Source organism: Ambystoma mexicanum, chromosome 2q (assembly GCF_040938575.1).
Source record: "Ambystoma mexicanum isolate Mex_15411 chromosome 2q, UKY_AmexF1_1, whole genome shotgun sequence".
Taxonomy (NCBI): domain Eukaryota; kingdom Metazoa; phylum Chordata; class Amphibia; order Caudata; family Ambystomatidae; genus Ambystoma; species Ambystoma mexicanum.
Genome location: NC_090924.1, coordinates 1008282308 through 1008309135, shown reverse-complemented (window position 1 = coordinate 1008309135; position 26828 = coordinate 1008282308). Strand labels below are relative to the sequence as shown.

Genomic DNA, 26828 nt, shown 5'->3' with positions numbered 1-26828 from the left:
GAGCATTGCGCAACACAGTCACGCCCTAAAGATGCTTGACTTGGGACGCCTGTTGTGAGACCCACATATGGCTGAGCAGTGTGGCAGCTGGAAGAAATATAGTTTGTTTCTAAGCAAAACAACTACGCAACTAACAAAAGAAAACTCTTTAACTAGGTTGGCCATCAAGAGACATCTGTACTCATAAAAGTTTCTGGTGAAAGATATGATGGTAACCTGTTTCTTACACTTGAACTGCAAATACAAAAGCCAGCTTAACTGTGTTAGATGCATAGGTCACAAAAAACTATTGTTTGCTGCTTGGCTTTAGAAAGATTCTTTAATGCCTTCATATTTTTCAACTAATATACCACGTTTGTATAAATATTTATGTGTACTTACAGTGAAGTGGAATGAGTACTGTACTTTAAACAGTGTGGACCATTCATAAAGTTATAATGAGAAACAAATGGATTGGTGAACATTTTGTCAGGAACAGTAAGGTGTGCAGTGCTTCATGCTAAACCTTACGCTGTACTAGAAAAGTGGCAGGCAATTAAAAAACACCACACTACCAAAGTGTCAGGTAGGAGTATCTCGTGATGAGCTATCTTTGGATTTATATTTTTTTGTGTAAAAAAAGTACATGGTGTGGCCAGCGGTGACAAACAGGATCGAAATTATAACCAGAAGCCCAAATTGTTGAGGCTGAGGGGCTAGGATAACCATAATGAAATGAACAAGATCCATCAGATAATTCAAAGAGCTCTGCACTCCGTTGACCACCCCGCGTTCAGATTCTGCAATGTTCTCCTGAAGAAGCTGCGTCACAGTCAAGTCAAAGGACCAGAGACCTGCAAGCAAAACACATTTGAAAGAAATGTAAGTAGATCGTCCAATGTTCATGTTGTTCCACTTTCCCTTACTATCACAATGTATGGTTTAATGTGTTGGTTCTCAAGTCGAGCGCTCTGTGCCAGGGGCAGTGGGTCCAATTGAAGATGAGAGCAGTATAACAGTAATATATGCAATGACTGCCAAACCCGTTTAAAGTTACTGCCTCTCAAACTGGTGGAAGTACCGTTAGATTATGAGTCTGGAATTGGTGGTGTAGGTCCGAATAGGACTATATTGCAATTTTGAAGGATTTACCACAAGCCGTAATTCCTACAAGGTAAAACCGTCAATGTTTGGAGGTAAAGTGAAGGAGCTACTTCCAGCTTCCAGCAACATGCTTTAGGCAACTCCACCAATTTACCTCTAAAGTCAACATTTGGCAGTGCAGTAATTCTGGCGGTAATTCCTCTTCCTCCAAAAGTGTCAGTTACAGGATGACTGCACCTCCAAACACAAAATGTGGCCCACTGGCGGGTGTAAAAGTAGTATAAAAAAAGGACGCCCCTGTTAGTGTAGGTAGTGATGATTTGATATGCCAACACTTATTAGTTTTTCCATATTTAGAACGATTTACCTCATATAGGTTTGTATATTAGTAAATAAAACCAATAAAAAACAAAACTTTGATAAAAAATGGGGAGCTTCTAAAATTATGTAAGTTAACATATTTTAATCATGCAAACTTATAACATCTGACAAAAATATTTTTAGAACGTCTTAGCTAATTGTGAACAAATAGGGCCACACGTGTTTCACTCGTAATAGGAGCTTCTACAGGAACTTATATACAGTAAAAGTATTTGGTCTAATGATGACTTTTTCTCAACGGGAAATAATCTGTATTCTCGTGCTCATAAAAATAACTCAAGGGGTGTTTCAATGTAACTGACAGATCACACTTAGGATTTGTTCACTCGTGAAATATCCCATTGAATTTTACATAATAATCTTTTTTTATTCTTTTGATAGGTCTTTTTAGAGAATTTTCAGTGAAGTATCTTTTGAAGATGAGGAACATGTCAGTTCCAAGTGTTAGATCTGCGTGGTATGCGGATCAGAATATAAAGGTTAATCATTACTCGTGTTGGCTTATTAGTTAACAATGAATTCATAAGTTTTAGAAATCTTTTGGTTAGCTGTTAAAAGTTTGCATAATTAAAATATATGAACTTATTTAAGTTTAGAGGCTTACTATTATTTATCAAACATGTTTAATTTGTTTTGTTTAATAAATATCGACCTAGATGAGAAATTATTTGGAATATCGGATTACTAAGAAGTGTTGACGCATGAAATCACCACTATTTACAATACAAGTTTGTTCTAGACACAAAGAGTATGAGTGCCTTCAGTGATTTATTTCAACCCATCACTTGTGGATTTCAAAAAGCCAACACAGAACTGCAGTGTTTTTCCATACTGCTGTTAGTGAGTGAATATGTATGACAGTTTAGGAAATGCAGACTGCAGAGTACACCACCTCTTGGAACTGGTCATTAACTATGTCAAGCATGGCAACCTACTGAAGAAAGGGATGCCTGAAGTGACAGCAACGTACATTATCAAAATGCAGGATGGTTAATAATGGTAGTTTCTTCGTACACAATTAAACCTTCTCCTCCTCCATCACTTCCCACCTGTCATTCTTTACTGTCTGAGCTACAAGTCACAGTTCAAATTGTTGGAAATGTGTCAAATGCAAGCAGAACTGAAGCATTCATTTTTAGAAGTTGATGGCAATGTCTTCTTGGAGCCTGTGCTGAAGACTTAAAGTGGTGCATTGCAGGAATCTCCAGAGACTTAAATAGACTTTGATCCAGAATTTGTAATTTGTGGGAGATCAGGAGGAACAGGTGGACCAATTGTAGCGCCAGAGATGCTTTAGATATACACATTTATTTGAAGATTTGGAATTGGCTCAATGGTTAATGCATTTGTGCAGTAAGCATAATGGTTTCAATGTCATTCGTGAAGCCACTAGGCTCAGCTGCTTGACTGGTGCAATCTGAGACATTACCCCATTTCGTAAAGTTAAACAACAGGTGAATGATGGTATTTTGAATGCTGTAATTTTACATAAGCCACATGAGGATTCAGCCAAATTAACAAATAAGAAACTTTGCTGAGGACCGATGCATAAGACATGTAAAAGATGCTAGTTTCCAGCAGATTGCAAAAGGACCCACTACGCCTTTCAGAAGGTTGTCATGAAATGTAATGGTCTCCACAAAGACTCAGTAATCAAACAAAGGTCATGTCAAGCAGAACAAAAATAGAATCTAATACATGAGTGTTAACCAGACAAAGAAAAAATAGGAAAAAGACCCTGAGCAAGACCAGAAAAGAGCTAAAAATGAACAGACAATTTTATGTCATTTTATGAAAAATACATGATCATTTTGTTATTGTATCAAAAATTAGATAACATTGATATTCCGACATATAAGCCTATATCAAATATTGAATCAATATTTTACAGAAAAGATGCATCGCAGTAAAAATCCATTTATACATCATAGAAGTGGGCCCACTGAGGGGTCCACACCGTATGTACACGTGTGGGGAACCAGAAACGCAAAGTGAGTGAAGGGGATCACTCAAAGAGGGAAAGCGGTGTCCACACAGATGTCTGCGGAATGCTTAACAAACCATCTAGAAAATATATATTCACAAATTTAGACAATGTTGATTTTAATAAAAAGAAACGTGCAAACAATTTAAAAAAGGTGCCATTCGTCACAAAGACTCAGGCCATGTTTTCAAGTTAAATGATTTATATGGGAGTGAGTACAAAATTATCTCAAATTCAAATGATGTGTCAGAATGGCAATTTATGAGCTCAAGTGTCTCTTCTACAAAACCAGTGAAAACAGAAAAGGAAAACATTATATCCTGGTATTTCCCCCTGGTCATTCACAGTGATTGATCTCTTGTTCTCCTTCTCCTTGTGGGTCAAATTCTGCAGGTGTTTATTGGCTGGCACAATGATGGTTTATGCTTCTAACTCAGTACAGGGCAGCTGGTCAAAATGCCTCGCAGCTTATCACAGAGGTGAGGCAGGCACAGAGGATTGCTGCAATGTTCATATGACTCTTGGCTACCTCCCTCCTGGCTCTAGAGTACCAAACCCACTTTAACTCTCCTCCTCGTTATCATTTGTTATCCCTTTCCTAAACGGCCTACTTGGCCACCTCGATGCTGTGTCACACGTTCATACCTCCTCCCATCTCGCTCACACACTTAAAAGAGTTGGGGTGTTTGTGTCCTTCTCCATGTTTCTCCTCCTCCTCAAATCTTATTTTCTCCTCCAACTCCTCATCTTCTTCCTCCACCACCTCCTCTCCAGTTCCTATCCCCGCCTCTAACTTCTTGACTCCTTCAATCATAAACTCCTACTTCTCAGATCTGGCTCCCGCCACCTGCTCCTCAACTCCTCTATTCACCGCTTTTCCCCCTGCTTCTTTGTTCTCCATTTCACCACCACCACCACATCCTCAGATCTTAATCCCTGCTTCTCTTCTCCCTCTTTCACAACCAATTCCTCCTCAGGTCTCACACCTCCTGCTCATCTACTCCTTCTGTCATCTCCAAACTCTTCTGCTTCTCCAGCCACTGCCAACATAGCTCCTTCTCTTTAACCAAAACCCCACACCATGGCACTGCTGAGCCTCCTTATATATACCCCAATCCCCCGTCCTCATAGACTAGGCCATCTATGAGGGTTTTCAGCTGTGTAATTTGCTTTACTGTTGCGGGATTGGTTTCTTTCAAATATCCATTCAACTGCAAGTGTCACTGAGACGTGCAGAGTTTGCACATCCTCTTTACTGTGGTTTCAAAAATAAGTCTGTCATGTTGGAGGCTCTGTGACGGTCCTGCACATTTATCGTTGCTTCGGCAGGGTCTTCTATGTTGAGTGGGACTCAGATGTGAGGCCCTGCAACACACGGGAAATCCCATTCCAAAAGGTTTGAATGAAGAATATTTCTATACTGCAGAACCTAGAATTAAGCACCTGTGGAGTATGCATCCTTACTAACAGACCTTATATATGGCTCAAAGTGCCAGATGGTTTAGTTTATTACATGGCATGAGTCCTGTGGAGTGGGGTAATGATCAAGGGATCTTCCTCACTTAACCCCTGGGACCTGAATCAAAGAGCAAGCAACATCACCCAGTCTTTATGGTCACTTTACTCCACACACCCATAGACAAGCAGCGGTCATCAGAAGGCCCATATGGATAAGCATTAGAACCTACTTCTAGGTAAGTTGCTCTTCAAGATGAAGATACCATATGCCTGGTGGCTCCTTGGTTTGCGCTCCCGTTTTATATACAGTCCTTCCACAGATGTTGGCCATATCAAGTGTATTACGATGTTCCTCCTGTGGTCAGTATGCATTGTGTAGTCGTTGCCAAATAGGAAAGGAATCCACTTTTTTAGACCCCTTGCAATGGCTAAACACTCTTATTGTCCACTCACATTTACTCTTTTAGCAGTGTGTGAGAGATGTACAAAGTACTGGATGGCTTTGCATGAGCCAATGTGTGAACGTGTTCATTAAGAGTTTTGGACATAGATATTCCAGTCTATGTGATTTGGAATGGATATGGTATCAATCAAAAAGACAATGTGAACGGGGCCAGAGACGCCTGGAGTGACGTACTCCCTTCAAGCATGTAACAAAATTCTCAGTAATTGTAGGTTATATTCAAATTTTACTTTTTAGAAAAGCAGGATGCTCAATGTTTTTGCAATATGGATGGTAAAAGAAACCAACAATAAAAAACAGATACAAGTGTGATCTGCTGGAATTACAAACAAAAACCCTGAAAACAACTCAAAGGGTCACATGGGAATACAATATTGAACAAGATAGTACAAAATGCTTGAGTGCAGTAACAATTGGGACCAGTGTGGAAGGAGCACTGGGACTCTGAGTCATAAGGTCTACACAACTGTGTTTCGGCCTATAAGCGATATGTTGTCAGCTGTTCTTGGGTCGGCCTTCATCAGGGTGGGAAAAACTGTTAAGGAGAATTTCCTGCATGTTCTGTCACTAAAATGAAACAGAAGGTTGTAAGAGGACTATGTATGGGCGTCTCAGCTGAGAATGTTGTTGTTTTCATTCAAAAGTCACTCAATGAATTACTATTTAAATGAAAAGGTCTATGATACCTTACCGTGAAAAGTGAGTGGCACAGTGGTGGCAAACTAGGAGAACTGTATTGGTAAGTCCTGGACCATTATAGACAGAATCCATAGCGTGGGTCAGATTTATTGGAGAAAACCGGCTGGGTTAGGGATACTATTGGTGTGAGAGCTGCAGACAAAAAATGGTAAGAGACGACATGGTCTACGTTGTCTCAACTAGAAAATGTCTTACCTAATCACAAGGCAAAGTCCCTGTGTAGAGGTCTGCTAGTCACAGGCCAGCGTCGCCATGCGGGATTGTGTGGTGTGCCAGCAACTAATGCTGAGGCGCAATGCAACCTGCAGAGAGAGGGGGAATCCTCTATTAAAAAGTCTAGGCTGTGTCATCCGCTAGAGGACACAAATCTTACCTAATAATGCGACAGAGTTCTTCTGCCCGAAAAACTATGACAGTCAAGATAAGCAACTGCGACACGGCATATGTCTTGAACGAATATCCGTGCGAAAGTCACCTAAGAAAATGAGACAGAAATTCAGGGTAACAAACTCAGTAAAGTTATATTCCTCACATCGTGTATTGGCAAGCGGGTTAGCTTGGTCGTGGACTAGCCCTTGACAGGCGTACGGATATTACCTTGTGCTTAGTAACGAACAGCGCATCTGTGGAGCTCGAGAGCCTCTGGCTGGGTGCACTGGGCGAAGAAGATGTTGCCATGACAACCACCTTGTTAATAATGGTGGCCGGTTTGCCAGAGGGTGACGTGGCAAATAATCAGAGTGTGATTGACAGGGAAAATCGAATAATCAGACAAAAGTCGTGGTACCTGGATGGCATTCTGTAACAACCCAGTGGAGAGCAACAATTAGGGCCAGAAATCGATCGGATGACGGCCTAGCCCATTTTGAGGGCATTGTCTCAATATGGGAACATTAAATAAAATAGTGGCCTCGTGGGGATCTTCAAGGAAATAGCGGATTAGTTGAATAATGGCATTATAATCATTATCAGGGTAATCGTTATTATTACGTGGCAGTGGCCATGCTGCCTAATCCAGACTGGTCTGCTTAATCCGAAGATGTGGGAACTAGAGAAACTGGATGCCATGTAACCATGTGTGTGTAGCACAAGCGTGTGGGACCAATGTTGTTTTTAGCGGCGTAACTCAGCATGTGAATACGAGACTCTGGAGCGGGCCAAATTGTATACTTAGAAAGTGCGGCCCATTATCTGGGCAATGTTCGTGTAAAAGGAGAAATGCATCGCAACGGGCAGTCTTCATCTGTGTGTATTAAGGTCAGCCCAATGTGTTCAATAATGTCATAACAGACAACCACAGTTTTGGTGATCTACAGAAGATGACAAATATACAGCGGGCCAAACATCGTGGTTAGTGTCACCAGGCATGTATAAAAACATAGTGGTTAGTGTCATCTAGGCATATATACAGACACTGGACGGCCACCGGGTAAACCAGAGTGGCAGAGTCAAATTGGAAGTACAGGCATTAAAGTTTAGCATAACAAAGTGAAACAAAGGTCGCACAACCTGGTGAACAGGGAAGCCTATGCTTAGAGGAAACCCAAAGAATCTATAAGGAGTGACGATGGACTCCGGCATTCAGAGAAATGTCTTACATTCGACAGATATGTTCAATCCTTCATTAACTGTGTTCAACTCATGTACACATTTCTGTTCCAATTGTGTTAGGGCTTTATTGATGTCACCGCCTCTGCCTTGTAATGACAGTTGCTGTACCACAAACGACTTGAGGTCTGTATTGCTGTGCTGCTTGCGGGTGTAGTGGTCCACTAGGGGTTTGTCAGCCACCTTGTTCTTTATGCAAGAGCGATGTTCAGAGATCCCGGTTCTGATCATCCTGATTGTTTTGCCAGCGTATAATAGCTTGCAGGGGCACTCGATGATATAGATAACGTGCTTACTGTTGTAATTGGTGTGATCGTGTAACTCCCATTTAACGTTCTTGTGCTCAAAGACCTTCTTAGTCTCTGTGAAGCTGCAAGCAAGGCAATGCCCACATTTAAAGTGTCCCTTGACTGGGGGAAGATCCCACAAAGTTGTTGTCGGTCGTGGTGGTTCCAGGAAGGTGTGAACCAATGATTCCTTCAGGTTGGCATTCTTCCTGAACGCAAAAAAGGGATTCTTGTCAAGGCTGCAAGGCTTCTTAATCAGATGCCAGTGTATTTTAATGGTCTTGGTGATTAGGTTGCTCAGGGGGCAAAAGGTGGTGACGCACACCAGCCTGTCCAACGCAGCCTAGGGTTTGGCAGTGAGGCAGACCTCTCTAGGTGTATTGACTGCTCTTTTTTTCGCATCTTTTATGGCGCAACGTGGATAGCCCCTGCTGATAAGTCTTTTGTGTAAATCTTCTGCATGGGTCTTGAATTTTTCTGTGTCAGTGCAATTCCTCATGACCTGCGAAAACTGCCCATAAGGCAGATTATATTTCAAGGATTCTGGGTGATAGCTGCTAAAGTGTAGAAGGCTATTCTTGTCCGTAGGTTTCTGGTAAAGTTCAGTTTTCAACCCATTTCCGGATCTGTAGATATACAGGTCAGGGAAGTGATACACTGATAGTCCCATTTGATGGTAAAGTTGATGTGTTTGTTCCTGTCGTTCAACCACTGGTGGAAGAGCAGGAGATCATATTGTTTGCCTTTCAACACCAATAGGATGTCATCTATATAGCGCTTCCAGATAGATATATGTATGTATATGTATGGATACATATATATATGTATGGATTGCTGCTGGAGGTAATGTTGTCTATTTCGTACTTAGCCATGTACAAATTGGCTACGTCTGGGGCAAAGGTAGCCCCCATACTGACCCCTTTGGTTTGTTTGTAAAGTTGGTTCTTAAACAGGAAATAGTTCTCTGACATAGTGAGCCTCACAGATTCTAGTATGAATCTGGTCGGAGTAGTGATGGTGTCTACTCTCTGCTTGAGGAAGATGCTCAGTGCTTCAAGTCCTGGTAGCTGTGGAATCGAGGTGTAGAGAGCCTTCACATCCATCGTGGCAAGAATGCAGTCATCTGGAACGATAAAAGTGTCCAGTATGTTGATGGTGCTTGTGGTGCCCTTCAGGAATGAGGGCATCTGTTTACAAAGGGTTTTAAAAACCAGTCCGTGTAGAGGGAGAGTGGTTCCAGGAGAGAATAGCAGGTGGATACAATGGGCCGGCCTGGTGGGTTAGTGGTGCTCCTATGCATTTTCGGTAGAATGTAGAAAGCTGGAATGTGTTGGTGTGATTTGTTCAGGAACATGCGTTCATCTTCGCAAATCCAGCCTTCTTCAAAAGCGTGTAGTGTCAGACTGGTGATCTCCTCCTGTAGATGTTTTGTGGGATCGCCGTTCAGTAGTGTGTATGCTTCCCTGTCTCCCAAAAGGTGTAGGTATTCTTTATCATAGTCCTCAGTGTTCAGAATAACTATCCCTCTGCCTTTATCAGCCGGTTTGATGGTAATGGAGGCGTCGGATTTAAGAGAGATGAGGGCTTCTCTTTCTTCACGTCTGAGATTATCTGGATAGTGGTTATTCTCACGCAGACCAAGAGGGACTGATTTGGTAACCAGTTTCTCAAAGGTTTCCAACTCGCTCGGGATGGTATGTGGAGGCAGAATAAAAGTGGATTTAATTTTTAGGCCGGTGATGTTCTCACGCTCCCCATCTTTGTAGCTAGTTGCTGTGTCATTGGTCTTGCACTGTTCTGGGAGATAAATCTTGAAAAAATATTTGAGACGGACATTCCTGAAGAATCTTCTTAGTTCCAGTTCTGTCTCGAAGGGTTACACCTTAGAAGCTGGAACGAAAGAGAGTCCTTTCTCAAGGAGGCTTTATCAGCCTGGCTCATTACACGTTTTGATAGGTTGAATACTGAAATCCTGTCCTCGGTCCTTGGTTTGAGTACTATTGGCGGGTCCTCATATGCTGCCCTGGGGTTGCTGGTCTCCTCCTGGGGCGGCCCCGTTGTCCCCCTCTGTGAAAAAAAGGAATCTGTTGTGGTGGGCCTGCGAGGTTCGGGTCACTCCTGCTACTGACGATGTCCCTGAAAAGGTAACAGTTCTATTCCTTCTGGTCTGATAGCCTTGTTGCAAATTAGTGTAATAGGTGTCACGTAGATAGGGGTATGTTTTTTCCTCTGCATAGTTCTGCAGGTCCTTCTTAAATTTGAGTATTTTACGATCGACTCTGATGGTTTAAACCATCACGGTCGATCATAAAATACTCACATTTAAGAAGGACAGTATCCTCTAGTGTATGACACACCCTAGACTGTTTTTAATAGAGGATTCCCCCTCTCTCCGCAGGCTTCATTTTGCCTCAGCATTAGTTGCTGATACACTGCACAAACCCGCACGGCGACGCTGAGACGTGTCTAGCAGACCTCTACACAGGGACTTTGCCTTGTGATTAGGTAAGACATTTTCTAGTTGAGACAACGTAGACCATGTCGTCTCTTACCATTGTTTGTCTGCAGCTCTCACACCAATAGTATCCCTAACCCAGCCGGTTTTCTCCAATAGATTTGACCCACACTATGGATTCTGTCTATACAATGGTCCAGGACTTACCAATACAGTTCTCCTAGGCTGCCTCCATCGTGTCACTCACTTTTCACGGTAAGGTATCACAGACGTTTTTATTTAAATAGTAATTAATTGAGTGACTTTTCAATTAAAACAACAACATTCTCAGCTGAGACGCCTATACACACTCCTCTTACATCTTTCTGTCTCATTTTATTGACAGAACCTTCAGGAAGGTCTCCCAAACACTTTTTTTAGTCCCGATGAAGGCCGACCCAAGAACAGCTGACAACACAGCGCTTATAGGCCGAAACACAGTTGTGTAGACCTTATGACTCCGAGTCCCAGTGCTCCTTCCACACTGGTTCCAATTGTTACCGTACTCAAGCATTTTGTACTATCTTGTTCAATACTGTATTCCCATGTGACCCTTCGAGTTGTTTTCAGGGTTTTTGTTTGTAATTTCAGCAGATCACACTTTAATCTGTGATGTATTGTTGGTTTCTTTTACTGTTCATATTGCAAAAAACATTGAGCATCCTGTTTTGATAAAAAATAACATTTGAATATAACCTACAATTACTGAGAATTGTCTTACATGCTTGAAGGGAGTGTGTCAATCCAGGTGTCTCTGGCCCCATTCAAATTGGGGGTCATTACGAGTACGGTGGTAAGGGGTTAATGGCGCCGGTAAGGATGCCGGTGCCGTTAACCCCTTACCACCACATTATGAAGTTCCCTCGCGGGACCCGCTCAGAACGTCTGGTCAGACCAGACGTCTTTTGCGGGTCCCGCAAGGGGACCAGGGAGCTAATAACGGGCCCATTATTAACGGGCCCGTTATTAGTTCCCTCCCCATTCCCATTGAGCCCTATGGGGGCTCGAATGGGAATGGGGATGGGTATTTTGAATGGGGATTTACCGGGTCCTCCAAGGTTGGAATGACTTGGTAAGTCCCCATTCAAAGAACCCGGACACGAGTTTGGAGGCAGCCATGGTGCTAATAGCACCATGGCTGCCTCCAAATTCGTAATGACCCCCATTGTCTTTTTGAATGCTCACATTACCTGGTAAGGACAGGGGCATAACCAGGAGCCCGATTTAACACTGGTATGGTATCAAGTGCTTATAAAGTACAACCAATCACCTTGAAAAGGCATTAAGGCATTAGAATGACCAGAAAACAACTTAGCCCAGAAGGAAACAACCCAGAACATTAAGGTGGGAACAGACGTGTTTTTTGCTTCCATCTAAATCCCAAATGCTTATCTAAATGGCAAAGATGGGCAGGCAGAGCATTACAGAGTTTTGCAGAAAGAACTGGGAATGCACGTTCCCCCACCTGACCAAATTAAATTTGGGAACAACAATGCCGGCAGAGAAAAGAACGCAGCAATGTTGACAGTTTGTGATGTATTAACCAATACCTGAAGAAAGTGGGGGTCTGACTTTACACCGACTTGTGCACCAGGCACAAGGATTTGAACTGGATGCTGTTCTCAACTGGTACCCTGTGAAGTGACTGCAAAGCTGAGGAAATGTGAGTCCTCCGTCCCAAGTGAAAGATCAATCTGGCGGCAGCATTCTGCACAATCTGTAGCTTGTGCAAAGCAGATTAAGGCAATCCCAGATATGGAGCATTTCAGAAATCGATGCGACTAGCTGCTAAAGGCATTTACTTAATGGATCTTATGTGAATAAGAGAAATTTTAAAACCTAGATGACAAAAACACATACTTATGACCTTAATGATTGGATAGTCCAGGGAAAGCAGGGGATCCAGCCAAATCCAAAAATCCCTAACTTTTTGTGACAGAACAGGGAAGGAACCAAGCCTACTAGGCCAGAGTTCCTGAGGCTAGTGGTTAGAATGTTTAGGCACTGAAGAGGGAGTAGAACTTCATATAATCTCTGTTTCTGAATATCGAATTTCAGGCAGTTCGTATTCATTCATAGGCTAACCTGTTCCAAAAATACCTTGAAACAGTCAGCCTTCCCTCCATCTGGTAAACGTAGGTAAAAAATCAGTTGAGTATCATCCGTGTAAATGAAAACAGTAGCCTCAAAAGACTGGATAATATCTGGTAACGGTCTCATACACAAATGAAAAAGCACCAGACTAAGAGGACAATCTTGAAGGACACCACAGGTGATAGGGAAATGATGACTGAGTGCCACCTTCCCAAGAGAAATTATGTGAACCAGACCAGAGTTGTGCCTCTGACTCATATATTGTAGAGGCTGGACAATAGGATAGAATGGTCAATGGTGTTAAAGGTGGCTGAGAGTTTCAACAAAATGAGAACCCCCATCCGCTGACGTCCACCAAGCAGCGAATATCATCCATTCCCGCTACCCTCACTAGCTCAATGCTATGGATAGAAACCGACCAGAGCATCATCAAAGAGATTGTTGAAGTGGGAGAATGGGAAAATATCCACCTCCCAGCCTCATCCAGACCATGGCCTAGAGGATCGCGGCCTAAGCACCCTCGCGAGAGGAGTTAGACCAAACCTCTTCCCTATCAGATGACAAAGTATCCTATTTCAAAGGCATACACATACGAGGAGCATGCCCACTAGTACGCTCTGGTCAAGCCGACGCCTGCACCATGGACCAGCTCGATTAGACACCAACCACGAAAATCATCATCGTTAGAGATTCCATGACGACATAGCCAACAGACAAGAACACTCGTGCCACCATGCACACTGGTCGCTCAAACACCAACCCACACGAAGAACATACTCAGTGCTATGACATAGCGGACCGACATACCCACGGACATGCATCTTTGTTATTTTTCACATAGGCCTTCTACAGCACCGCAGAAACGCAAGACGCCTGAAGAGCTCATGTATATGCTTGCTGATGCTTTCCCGCTACCTATCCCTATGAAAACGCCACCATGTGTATCTAATGCTGCTTGTGACATTCTGTCACCCCGCGACCCCCATATTATGGGTTATGTACCACCACCCAGAAACTAGGCCCAAGCAGGCCGCAAGCAAGAGTCCCCAGGCAGGAGCCTTGCAGACGAAAATCCTCCCAAGACATAAAGCAAAGCGCTGACCATGCAGAACGAGTCCCAGCGAGAGCCCACAGCCAAGGCCGCAATGTTGCAACCCACATGCCGTGCTCCCAGCACCAAGGTTACACCTGCCAATGCCAAATGCTCCTCAGAGGTGAAAAACAAATCTAATGCTCATAATTCTGCTCCAGCTACGGTCTGTCCACACGTGACCAAGCCGAACTGACAAGGTGCCAAGCTCACGAGACAGCAAGTCGCCAGGGTCCCACGTCTGGGACACAGTCTGCAACAACGAAGCGGCAAGTTGGACACCTACAGCGATGGGAAAGATAAGAACACCAGACCTCAAGCAGACCTGTTCATTGTCCACCACAAACACATAGTTGCACATTGTTGCCAACGCCGGGTACACCGCGAGCTGGGAACGGCGATGGTCCCAGGCTTGGGGGCTCACGGGAGAACCAATCAGAATACAAGGGGCTCATCACTAACGCCATTACCCTTAGCCAATCACCAAGTGTCCCCTTGTAACAATTTTGGTGTAGCAACTGTTAGGGACAGCCCAAGTGTACCACCTGACCCGTCCTTATCCACTAAAATTTCCCTCCATAGTCACCTATACTAACCCTACCACTCGGGGGACGAACCCGAAGTGGCGTTAGGTTTTGTGACGATTCTTCCCAGGTGACGCAGGTAGCACATCACACTGCTGTAAAAAGGGCCCGCGAGCCCCACTAACGACAAGAGCCTCTCCGGATGCATACGGTCCGAGTGTATCCCTGTCGTTACTCTAATAAACAGCAGTTATTACCGTGCTCTTGGGTGTGTCTCATACTCCTTTTGGGACGCGGGAGGAGTTGGGGCCTCCCCAGCCCCGGAGGTCCGCGGACGGCTCTGCCGCCCCCCGGGAAAATCACCCCGACAAGTTGGAGGCACTGCTGAGATCTATTTGAGGTATACTGAACCTGAGGGCAGCATTCCAAGGCCTCTTGCAACGAGGCAACCCGGCAGCGCGCCCCCCTCTGCCGTTGCCCCCTTTTGAGGACTACAGGACCATCGCGGAACTGCGAGACACCCGTACAGAGCAATCCGGATATTGCCCCTCGGGAGCCAACTTGAGAAGTATCCCGCCCGCGGTTGGCGAGTGTCCAGATGTGGTCCAGACGAGGGGAGGTGGCGAACTGCTTTGGAGGGGTGCACGCAGTCGAGCGGCCATGGCTTACGAGGACTTGGTGAGTATGACACGCCCAACAAGCAATGTAATGCTGTGTGGGAGGGGGGAGGAATTGTAATGAGGGTGGCGGGAGGCGTTTACAGTGTGTTGTAGAAGATTTGATTAATAAGTGGCGAAAGACGTGTGAGTGGTAGTGGAAAAGGCACGAGGGCCGTCATCTACCACGTCACAAAGTGAACTGGGTGGAGTTCAAGGCTACCACGTGTGGTTGTTAGAAGGCACTGATTTGTCCAGATCGCGGGCACCTGTAGAGGAAAGGTGTGGTTTTGTTATGAATTGACGTTGTAGATGAATGAATAGATGAGGTTCCCTACTAATTGAGTGTTGAAGCTCGTTAAGTAGATGACGTTTTCCCGCAGGGGGTAGATAGGTTGTTTACTGAGTGCGGAAGATAATTGGCTGGTTAAGCTCCTCTGGAGAGGGGGCGTATCACACGAGAGGCGACGCAGGATGCGCAGACCGATTATATTAAGTGATTTGATTGTGGATTACCTTAATCCAGACGAGGCGAGAAGACAGCTGTGGGGTTAATGGGGGATAATTGTGTGAAAACAAGCGCGCATTTCTGAAGTTTTGAAATTTGTACTTACAGTATATTGCAGAAGTTGTTGACGTCACACATAGGGTTTGTATAGGACACTGAGATACACCTCGCGTCCTACCTTGCGTCCATCCAGGGGTGGCCGGGGACAGAGGGTGCAAGAAGGTAGGGGCCAAAGGGAGAAGAGGCGGCCGCGCACGGAGAACGCCGGCCGCGCTCAGACGGGGAAAGGCCACGAGGGAAGAGGTGGCCGTGCACAGAGAACGCCGGCAGCACTCGATAAGGGAGGGGCGAAAAAAGGAGAGGTGGCTGCGCATGGAGAATGCCGGTCACGCTCGACAAGGGGTTGAGAAAAGGGAGGGAGAGGTCTGAAGAAGAAGGAAGGTGGGGCGGCTATAAAGCACGCTACACAGGGCAAGCAGCCGCAGGGGGCTTCGTGTGCCACGGCCGCAGGGGGCCATAATAGTAGCCTTCAAGGAAACAAATAATAAAAGAGAAGGAACTGTACACTTGCAATTGTATTACTTTTCAGCGGGCAGTCGGAAGTACCCAACAGGGCCAGGTAAAAGAAAAAAAGAGGTTGATATCGGGAAAAAGCAAATGGCTACCTACTACGGGTTGGGGACAAGAGGAAGAGCTTTAACTACACCCCTTCAGCACATTTGCACGTCTCTATCACCACATAAGGAGACAATTATAAAGTACAACATTGACTGGACACAAGGGACAGATAACAAAATACTAACACCATGGGCGCCTAACGGCAGCTTTGATTCATATACCCAGCACTCACTCTTGATATACATACATAACACATACAAAGGAAAGAAATTAGCCCACCATATAGAGATGTTTAACTTATGGAAGATGTTCCAGGGAGCCAGGCCATGGGCATGGGAATGTTTAGGGTAGAAGGGGCAACAGAGGAGAAAGGAAGCACAGAAGAGAAGGAGGTTAAAGAGGAGAAGGAGAACGGAGGGGGCGTGGGTACGGCACGCAGCAACACACTATGCACAGAAGAGAGCAAGAGGGAGAAAGAAGGATCGGTTGCAGTATCAGAAGCAAAGGTGAAAAAGGAAGGGACAGAAGATATGCCTCTGGCGAAGGTAGTGAAGAAGGAAGAAGGAGGGTTGTAACAGATTTAAGAGAAGTAGCCAGACAACAGTTAACAGCCGCTGAGGGATACTCAAACCCCGCGTACAGCCTTCCACCATACACCCCTACAGATAGATACCAGAGGGGGGTGGCAGCGACGGGCACGATAGACTCAAGCACAATACAGGCAGGCACGGGGGCGGAAAGAGAATTGTGGAAAACATTGCAAACATAGGACCAGATGAATGAATAGCAGCACAGGTACTGCTGAAGCTCAGAGAGACACTAACAGGAGAAGAGGAGGACGCAGTGAGAAGAGTGAACAAGGAAGAAATGGACAACACACAGACAGGGACTGAGGTGAGTAAAACACGAGAAGGGCGGCTGTCACAGGTAGAGGAAGAAATGTTGGAAGAAAGGTTGGCTGAATTAAGGGAAGTATGAAGCGCACTGATCAGACAGTTCGAGCACGAAACACGAGAAAGGAAGAAGGAAAGAAAGGAGAATAGGGAGGAGCAGGCGAGGATGAAGGAGTGAACGGAAGAGAGGAAGAAGGAAGAGGAGCGGTTGAGGGCAATAGCAGAGAGGGTGTCACGGATGGAGCAACGGGAAATGAGAAGGAAGGAGGAAGAGAAGGATAGGGAAATAGAAATGTGGAAAAGGATGATACTATCTGAAAGCGCCCGGAAGTATGAAGAAGGTAAAGTAATAGAGAGCATATTAAAGAGGGAAGGGGGAATAAGGGGGAGAAAGGAAGAAGAAGAGAGGATATTGGCGAAGGTGACTAAAGAGGTATTAGAAGAACTACACAGGAAACGAGGGGAAATAGGAGGTGAAGTAGTGGGAGAGAAGGAAGAGGAGAAAAGAGATAGGAGAGTGGAACACGGAGTGAAAAAGTACACACGCCAGGACTTGGAGGTGGCAACAACGTCAAAACAGGGGACCGCTGTTAAAGGAGGTGAGCACAAGGAAATGGACTTAATAGATTTAAGGACGGTAACAGTGGGGGGAAAATGCACAGAGGGGGATTGTTATTTCCTGATGGATTTTGCAGCGAGGATGAGGAAGATTCGGGAACGAGTGGAAGAGATGGCAATAGGGAGAGTTTAGACAAGCTATACATAACGCGCACTAACTGCGAGTCACCATGGGCCTGCAAAAGGAGGGATGGAGTAAACACAGGAGAAACACAGGTAAGGGAGGTAACAAGAAAAACGCCACAACCACTAACACCGACACCAGCACAAACACCACACCCATTGACACCACGACTACTGACACCAACCCCTGCGCACACCCCATATGTCGGCAGACTAAGGGACCTCCCAGGATGCAGGCAGGAAGAACGGGCGAGCACACCCACGATGAGAGAAGAGGGTAACAGGAGAGGAAGGAAGGATGCAGGGTACGAAAGAACAAACAATTGTAGCATTGACATCATTGAAGAGCTACCTGACACAAAGGAAGGAGATGAATACACCAACATAACAACACGGACACCAGGGGAGGTGAGGGAGAACAATTTAATGCCACTTGTGGAGAGGGGAGGGGCCAAACCACAATATGTCCCATGGAAGCATGCCGACAAAGAAAATATAAAATGCAGGCTTCCATCACTAAGTGGAGGAGCTGGTTAGTGGATCTACGAGATGGAAAAACACAGTGCGGGGGAAAAAACTAGCGGTGGGGAACGTCAAGGGGCTCCTGATATCAATATTGGGCAATGCTGCAGATGACATTTGGAAAAGGTCGGGATTCCCAGGGGTCACAATAACAGACACGTCACATGATGGAGCACCATTTGCCAACTGCAGACATGCGCTGTGGCAGGCATTGAGGGTCCAGCACCCAGACATGTCAGACATAGGAGCAATAACGTCACGCAAGATGCGTGAGAATGAAGATCCTGTTGATTACATCCAGGAGATTCAGGAGAAGTGGCGCTTGGAAAACGCGGGAGCCATGGGATAAAACACTAGCACTTTTCTACCATATACTAGTACAAAAGCAACTGAAGACAATAGTGGGGATGGAAGTTAAGGCCTGGCCAGAAATACAACTAACTATAGTTCACCACTGCAGGACATGGCAGGAAAAGATGAAACAAAAGGAGGAAGATAGAAAGGCAGAAGAGGCAAAATTGGTACAGAGGAAACTATCAAAATATGCCATGGAAGGAGCACTAATATCTACACCCGCCCCCACACAGGTCATGGTTGCACAAGACACAACACAACAGCAGGTGGCACAGTTACAGCAGCCAGCACAAATAATAACACAGCAGATGCCCCCACCCCCACCATACACGGCATACACTGGAGGAGGGAATATGCAGATGGGAAACGGATATTTAAACAAATACAGGGGGAGGAGCGGTCAGATGAGAAGGAGGGGTTATGGCCCGCCTGCCCAACAACAAGATGGAGGGTTCCAGGGCTACAACCCAAATGAACAACAGGGGTACCAAGACAACACGGGGGTTTCCCATGGCATGCCCGAGAACCACCAATATGTTGGATATGTGGTATGGTGGGATCCATGTCACGCACTTGCAGGGTGAGACCCCCCAAGCTGCCTGGGGGATCAAGGGCAGCAAGGGCCTATGGGGGAACAGCAATTTTACCAACAACAGCAAGGACCACAGCAATTTATACCACAACAACAGGCGCCACCGCAACAATCCCAGCCACAAACACCGGCCTACATACAGCAACCACAAATACAACAACAACAACAGGCACAGCAGGCATCACCACAGCCACAGATACAGGTACAAACATACTCACCACCACAGCAACAGGCGATAGCCACACAACAACATCAAGTACAACTGGTACAACAGCTCACACAAATACAGGACAATGCAGTATCAACAACTGATGCTCCCCTACAGCAGACACAGCTGGGGAAGGTGGCAATATTGGGTCACAACCCTTACACAGGAAGCAGTCAGTCACTATATCCACAATAGGACAGCCCACTGTTGTCCTTGATGTGTCCCATCCTATCAGTAACACCTAATACTGCGGAGGAACCACGCATAAAGGTGGCGATAGGTGACAAAAAAATGTCCTTACTAGTTGACACCGGGGCAACTAGGTCTTGCATAAGGGAGGGGAAGTTTAAAATGTCAGGCGAAGCTATGCACACTCAAGGATTTTCTGGGACTCGAGGTTTGGTTCCCTTCATTGATAACATCTCCCTATCTATAGGAGATCACGACATGTCTCTTCTACTTCTGTAGTCAGAGCAGTCACCAGTAAACATACTTGGAAGAGATATCATGAGCAGGTTGAATATGACCATCTCCTTCATGGAGAAGGGCATAATTTGCTCTGCATCAGGCATTAACATGCTCACAGAACGACAAATATTGCAGGCTTATTGTGGCCAAACAGTAGCCCGGGCTGAGCCAGTGGATGGAGACATCTTCCAATACGGGACTGACATGGCAATAGCATGGTTGCCTGGAATTGAGGGCAAAATTTGGAGGAGGCCAGCCGCTTACCTATTCAGACCAGAAACACCAGCAAATGAAAAAGAAGGGAAAATGATTTCAGTAAGCATCGAGCGCATTATGGCTACTGCAGACTACATCGCAGTACATGCCCAGGATAGGGAGGGGAGGGCCTGGAGAGCTGTGATAGCACTGGCAGAGGGGTGCAGGCTTACACAGGTATCGGACGAGGAGCTCTTCTCAGACGATAATGGAGAGGGAGAAATGGTGTTTGGAATGAGCATTAACATCTGGTTGAAAGTAACATACAAGCAAGTGGCACAAAAAATGGCCATAGCACTAGAGGCACCTGCCCCCACACCAGTGCCATTTTACGAGGAAGACATGGCAACTGTACCAACATCCCTGTGGACCACCAGTCCATATGACATTGTCTGCATCAAAAGCATTGGAGGAGTAAAAATAAAAAAGGAGCAATGCTACCAAGAGTGAAGCAATACCCACTATCAAAAGAGGCAGATGAGGGCATATATGAAACAATAACAGCTTTAATAAACAATGGTATACTAGTACCATCAGATTCACTGTGCAACACTGCTGTGTACCCTGTGCGCAAAGCGAAAGGAGGGTCTTGGTGTTTTATCCAGGACCTGAGACCTTTGAACTACACTGTAGAAGCAGAGTACCCCATAGCAGCTAACCCAGCCACCATACTGTGTGGAATACCAGAAGAGGCATCACGGTTCACCGTGATTGACCTCAACAATGCTTTATTTTCGATACCTCTGCACCCTGACTCACATGCTTCACATACCGCAACACAAAATGGAAACTCCCAAGACTGCCACAAGGGTACTGTGAGTCACCATCCATCTTCAACAGAGTGATACAAATGGATTTGGGCAATATTGAGATGGAGAGCTCGGTGCTGCAATATGTGGATGACATAATAATCTGCAGCACCACAGAGGAGAGATGTAGGAAGGACTCAGTGAAGATGCTCACAGTGTTAGCTGAGAAGGGGTACAAGGTAGACAATGAAAAGTTAAAGTACTGACAAGAACAGGTGCTTTACATTGGTCAGCTCATTTCACAACATGGAAGGAACATTGTACCACAAAGGGCACAAGCAATAACAAACAAACCACAACCACAGACAGTAAGAGAGTTATAGCAGTTTTTGGGCCTATGCAACTACTGCGGGGCGTGGGATTTTGACTACAGCTCATACATAGGACCCCAACTAGAGGCCCTCAGAGAAGCAAAGAAAGGGGATAAGAAGTTGGGATGGACAAGAGAAATGAAAGAGGTATTTGATGAATTGAAACACGCTATCTCAACAGCACCCGTACTGGCCACTCCAAACTATGAACACCAATGTTTCATCTTCTCACATTGCGACTCAGCAGTAATGGGGATCAAGTCTGTAGCATTTTACAGCGGACACTTGCACCATGAATTGTTGGGTCACTTCCCTTGCGAAAAGAGCCTGGCCGCCGCAGCCTTTGCGGTAGAAAAATCATCATCCATAACAACGGGGTGCCCCACCACACTGTCTGTGGAACATGCCCTCCTTGCAATACTGAACAAACCCAAATCAACATTGACCACACAGAGGGCATCAGGTTACGAGATCATTTTATCCAGACCGGAGCTGACGATTGTAAGATGCAGTAATGTAAACCCAGCAAGGTTCAAAGCAGAGGTAGTAGAAGATGGTGACTACGCTCATGATTGCACACAGGTGATCGAAATATACTCCAGCGCAAGAAAGGTTGAGGAAAATGCCCTAGAAGGGGGAGAGATAATGTACATTGATGGGTCCTCAACAATTGACCAGAGTGATGGGGCACGAAGAACAGGAGCAGCAGTGGTTCATTTGACAGAGGATTGGATGTATGTACCAGTAAAATGTGTTGAACTACCACAACATTACTCAGTCCAAGCAGCAGAACTAGTGGCCCTAATTTTGGCACTAAAGAGAGCAATGACAAGAGGGTAACAATATATTCAGACAGTGCATACTTCACATCGACAGTGCACTCAGGGTTAATAAAATGGCAACGAAGGGGGTTCAGAAGAGCAGATGGTACCCCAGTACAACATGCCCTCCTACTTGCTGAACTGATTGAAGTGATTAATGACCCTAGAGAAATAGCCTTGGTGAAGTGTCAGGCCCACACTAACGGGGATGACCCTATCTCTAAAGGTAATGAAACAGCAGATGCACATGCCAAACATGCTGCGTATTTTGGCGAGATTTGGACCCTCCCAGAAAAACAAAAAGATAAGGGGAGGGCAGGGGCAAGACAGATGTTGATGAAGGAGGGGTACACACACATCCCTGAAACTCAAATTATGGAATTACAGGCAGCAGCACCCATTGCAGAAAAAGAACTATGGGTCAAAATAGGATCCACAATGTCCCCCACAGATGCATTATGGCGTCGGAATAGTACAGGCAAAGTTGTGATGCCACTAGCCCTATTGAAAACAGACTTGGCTCAACTACACCACCCCACACACACAGGAAAGGAAGTGATTGCAGCATGGATAAAAGAGGCCTGGTTCTGTCCCGAGCTAAATTCACACGTTACAAACTTTATCAGCAATTGCCTAACCTGTCAACAGTTCACGGCCGGTCACATGCTGCAAGTGATCAAATGTACTATACCCCAGCCAGAACGACCCTTTCTGCACCTGCACATTGACTACGTTGACATGATCAACACATGTCAAGGACACAGATACATGATTGTGGTGGTATGCCCATTTTCAAGGTGGATCGAGGCTGGACCCTGCTCTCATGCAGACGCCTTCAGAGCAGCTAGGTTCCTGGTGAGGGAGGTCTTCCCGAGGTGGGGGTTTACGAGGTGCTGCGGTCAGACAATGGCCCACACTTTGCCAATGAAATGTTCCAACACATAACTACACTACTTGGCATTAAACACAAATTTGCATGCGCGTACCACCCGCAAGCCAATGGTGTTTGCGAACGCCTGAACGGCTTCCTAAAAGAAGAAATTGCAAAAATTCAGCAGGCAATTAAGAAACATTGGTTATACTGCCTCTCCTTAGCCCTGTTTGAATTAAGGAATAAGCCAGGGTCAGATCACCACCTCACACCCCACGAGGTAGTGACAGGACGTCAGATGCGCCTCCCACTAACACCACCATCAAGGGCCATGACAGATTACCATACCTCTGCATATGTTTTTGGTGATGAAATGTATGAGTATGTGTCTTCTTTGATTACTAGTGTCGCCTTTATCTCTCAACAGCTCGAGCGGACGCGGGGCGGGTCGAAAAACACACAACAAGAAGGAACAAACGAGGAGCAGGAAAAACCATCACAGTGGACTGTTAAGGAAGGGGACCACGTCCTCCTCCGAAACTTCAACCGCCGGTGGAATAGAACACGATTTACCGGGCCCCACCAGGTGGAAGCAGTAGCTCCTAGAGCAATAAAGTTGAGAGATAAGCACGTCTGGAATCATCTGCATGACGTCAAGCCCTACAAAGATCAGACCCGCCCTTGCGTTGATGACAGGGCCAACACTGCAGCAACAGCAACAGAAGACAACACAGCAAAAGACAACTGTGATACCGCCCATAACCCCTCCCAAACAACAGACACTACTAAGGACTCAAATGGACAATTGCCCATAGCCTACCCCATGGTCACAAGATCCCAGAGCAAACAAATCACTGCCTCAGCCAGCCCCCCCCCGCCACTACCCAAATAAAGGACATTGCCTAACAACCTGTAATATTGCACCACACTTGTAGACACGTGCATGTTCTATTTCTCTTTTTGTCTCGCACATGTAGGTACCACATACAACTGTTTATGTATAGAAGAAAAGTAAAGTAACTAACTTGCATTTTTGCCCAAGAGTAAATGCTACCCACAGACGACAACACACCTGAAACACTGTCACAACAATTGTATACGTTATAAAAAGACCAAAATATCTAAAAAAGAGAAGGATAAGTGTGTATTACAACACATTCAATTTGGCCATAGAACAATTACTTCCACATCTCCACAAGCACTTAACAGCCCTAAGAGATCAGTCACTAAGAGTAGCGTGGGAACATCTTTTCACTTGGGCATTAAACGACTACTTGATTGGGAGAGCTTGAATAAACATAACTAACAAATGAATGCTAATTTTTAGAAATTTCCAGGCGGGCATCTATATAATAGAGAAAAATAAGCTGCAGGACGGCAGCAAAGGTAAGAGGAAAATGCTGATGATATTAGCTATTGTAATAAAAATAATAGGTATGTTGTTTATCACTGGTCTCTGTCTGTCTGCCTCTGTCTGGCAGACTCACTATGCTTACTCTGTTATGGCTGCACCTCCTACTAACAAACCCCCCACCACGGCTGCAACAGGTACGGTGTCAGGTGGTACAAGCAGAACAAGAATAAACAGGGGAAGAAGTAGACGTAGCACATCTAGTGATAAGAATGGGGTTGACACATATCTTACAGATTCAGCACACGTCTCAAACAACATGTGGTATTAGCACATGTCTAAAATTGGTAAGGGGACAACTAAGGACAGCTGCTATGTGTGCTCATTGATCGCATGCGCCATGAGCACCTCCAGACCATTTGTGGCTACTGAAGTACCAGCAACATCAGTAGAATGCCTGATATACCTGGCCATGTTCCAAACGAAAGGACGTTTTCAAGGCAGAATGGCAATAATAAAATGGAAGACAAGAGACACATACCCGTATGAAAATAATTTCATCAAGACACTCCACATGTACAATCACTACTGGCAGCTAACAGAAGGGCTCCAGTACGTGACGGATGGGCCAAATAAAGGAGAGACGAAGGAAGTGATGTTGAATTACCTACCATGTGATGGCGCGCAATTGAAGTTGCAGGAGAAATGGGGTGCTGGGAAAGACCACTACTTCTCATTTATGGGGAAAATATACACAAAGGAAGGATGGACAGACGGAGTTGTGGGGAGCGAGATGGTAACCATGACGAAACCAAATATAGCGAAAATAGACGATATGCACAACAAGTGTTTCAATGGTTGAATAAAGACAGCTGGACTGGTAACATGGTTGGAGAAGGACGAAGACCCAGTAACAATACTCCACTAACTGCACCGACACTATGCTATCAACACAACTGAGACTTCCATGTTGGAAGGAACAGCAATTGCAAAAGGATAGTGATGATAACTAAGGAGGGTGCCGGTACAGCGGTTTTAATGGACCACTATTGGGCCTGCGGAGATGAGGCATACAACAGCTTGCCGCCATCTTGGAATGGACTATGCACAATGGTACACATAAATGTGCCATGCCTACTGGTACCACAAAAGGATGTCAACTTGGGGAATTTCCCTAAGATGGACAAAGGGAATAAAAGGAGGAAAAGATCTGTGACGTTTGAAGAAGGGAAAGAAATTAATGACACAAACACATTGTCAAGAGTGAAAAGACAAGGAGAACCACTGACAGGAAACTACCTGTGGGGAAGATCGGAAACAGCTCTCAGTGACATTCCACCTGGACACAGACTGTTTAGCAGAGCAGCAATGTTCTTCTCATCAATAATACATCCAGGACTGCAGGCATATGCAAATGCGAAATGGCTCCAGATAACAAGATGGGAGCTAATGATGACAATAAACTCCACCGTCAATGGATTTAATGCAATAAAAGAAAAATTGAGGGCAGTACGAATGGTAGCACTGCAGAATAGATATGTGCTGGATCTACTGACGGTGATGGAAGGAGGAGTTTGTGCAACAATTGGAAAATCATGTTGCGCATTCATCCCAGCAAATGACGCAGACAGCGGCACACTTACTGAGGCAGTATCACAACTTGCCAAGATGCACTCCAAGATGGAAGAAGAAGCTAAGGGAGTGAAGAAAGATGGCAGCTGGTTTTCCTTCCTGTGGTCGTGGATGCCATCATGGCTGTCAGATGGACTAAAACTAATAGCTGGGTGCATAATACTGGGAATGGTTGTGTTGATAGGAATGAGGTTGTGGAAAGCAAGAACAGCACGTACAACAGATGAAATGATGGAAATGGTCAGCATGCATGCCTTACTACCAGCAGAAGATGACAAGCACACAGACATAATTATAAAGGAACGAGAAAGGGTGTGCAAGCAAATACTAGAAACACACTTGGACCCACCATCTGTGAAGGAGGAGAACCCAAGGAACCCGAAGAGCTATGTTGGAAAGTGGGTATACTGCAAACCCGGTGGTGGCTGTGTTTATATGTACTGGTCATTTGAAGATCATGTCAACCACTATGGACACCTGGCTGGAATAACGAAAATATGGAGAGAACTTGGAGATAAGGAAAAGGATAATTTTGTGGTCGACAAGTCGACCAGAGTGGGGACTGAAGTGGGAGAATGGGAAAATACCCTCCCCCTCGCCTCATCCAGGCCATGGCCTAGTGGATCGCGGCCTAAGCACCCACGCGAGAGGAGTTCCACCAAACCTCTTCCCTACCGGATGACAAAGTATCCTGTTGCAAAGGAGGAGCATGCCCACCAGTACCCTCTGGTCAAGCCGACGCCTGCGCCATGGACCAGCTCGATTAGACACCAACCACGAAAAAATCATCATCGTTAGAGATGCCATGACGACATAGCCAACAGACAAGAACACTTGTGCCACCATGCACACTGGTTGCTCACACAGCAACCCACACAAAGAACATACTCAGTGTTATGACATAGCAGACTGACATACCCACGGACATGCATCGTTGTTATTTTTTACATAGGCCTTCTACAGCACCGCAGAAACGCAAGACGCCTGAAGAGCTCATGTATATGCTTGCTGATGCTTTCCCGCTACCTATCCCTATGAAGACGCCACCATGTG

The 26828-nt window shown here is 45.4% G+C and overlaps 1 protein-coding gene across 1 annotated transcript in view; it reads right to left on the bottom strand.

The window, feature by feature from the left end:
• Positions 1-561: 561 nt before the first annotated feature.
• The window catches only part of LOC138568827 (ferroportin-like), a 467510-nt gene continuing 441243 nt past the window's right edge, over positions 562-26828 (bottom strand). Inside the window, exon 10 of the mRNA XM_069646598.1 lies at positions 562-833. Within this exon, the coding sequence (XP_069502699.1) occupies positions 562-833 (272 nt within the window). The remainder of the gene's footprint in view (positions 834-26828) is intronic.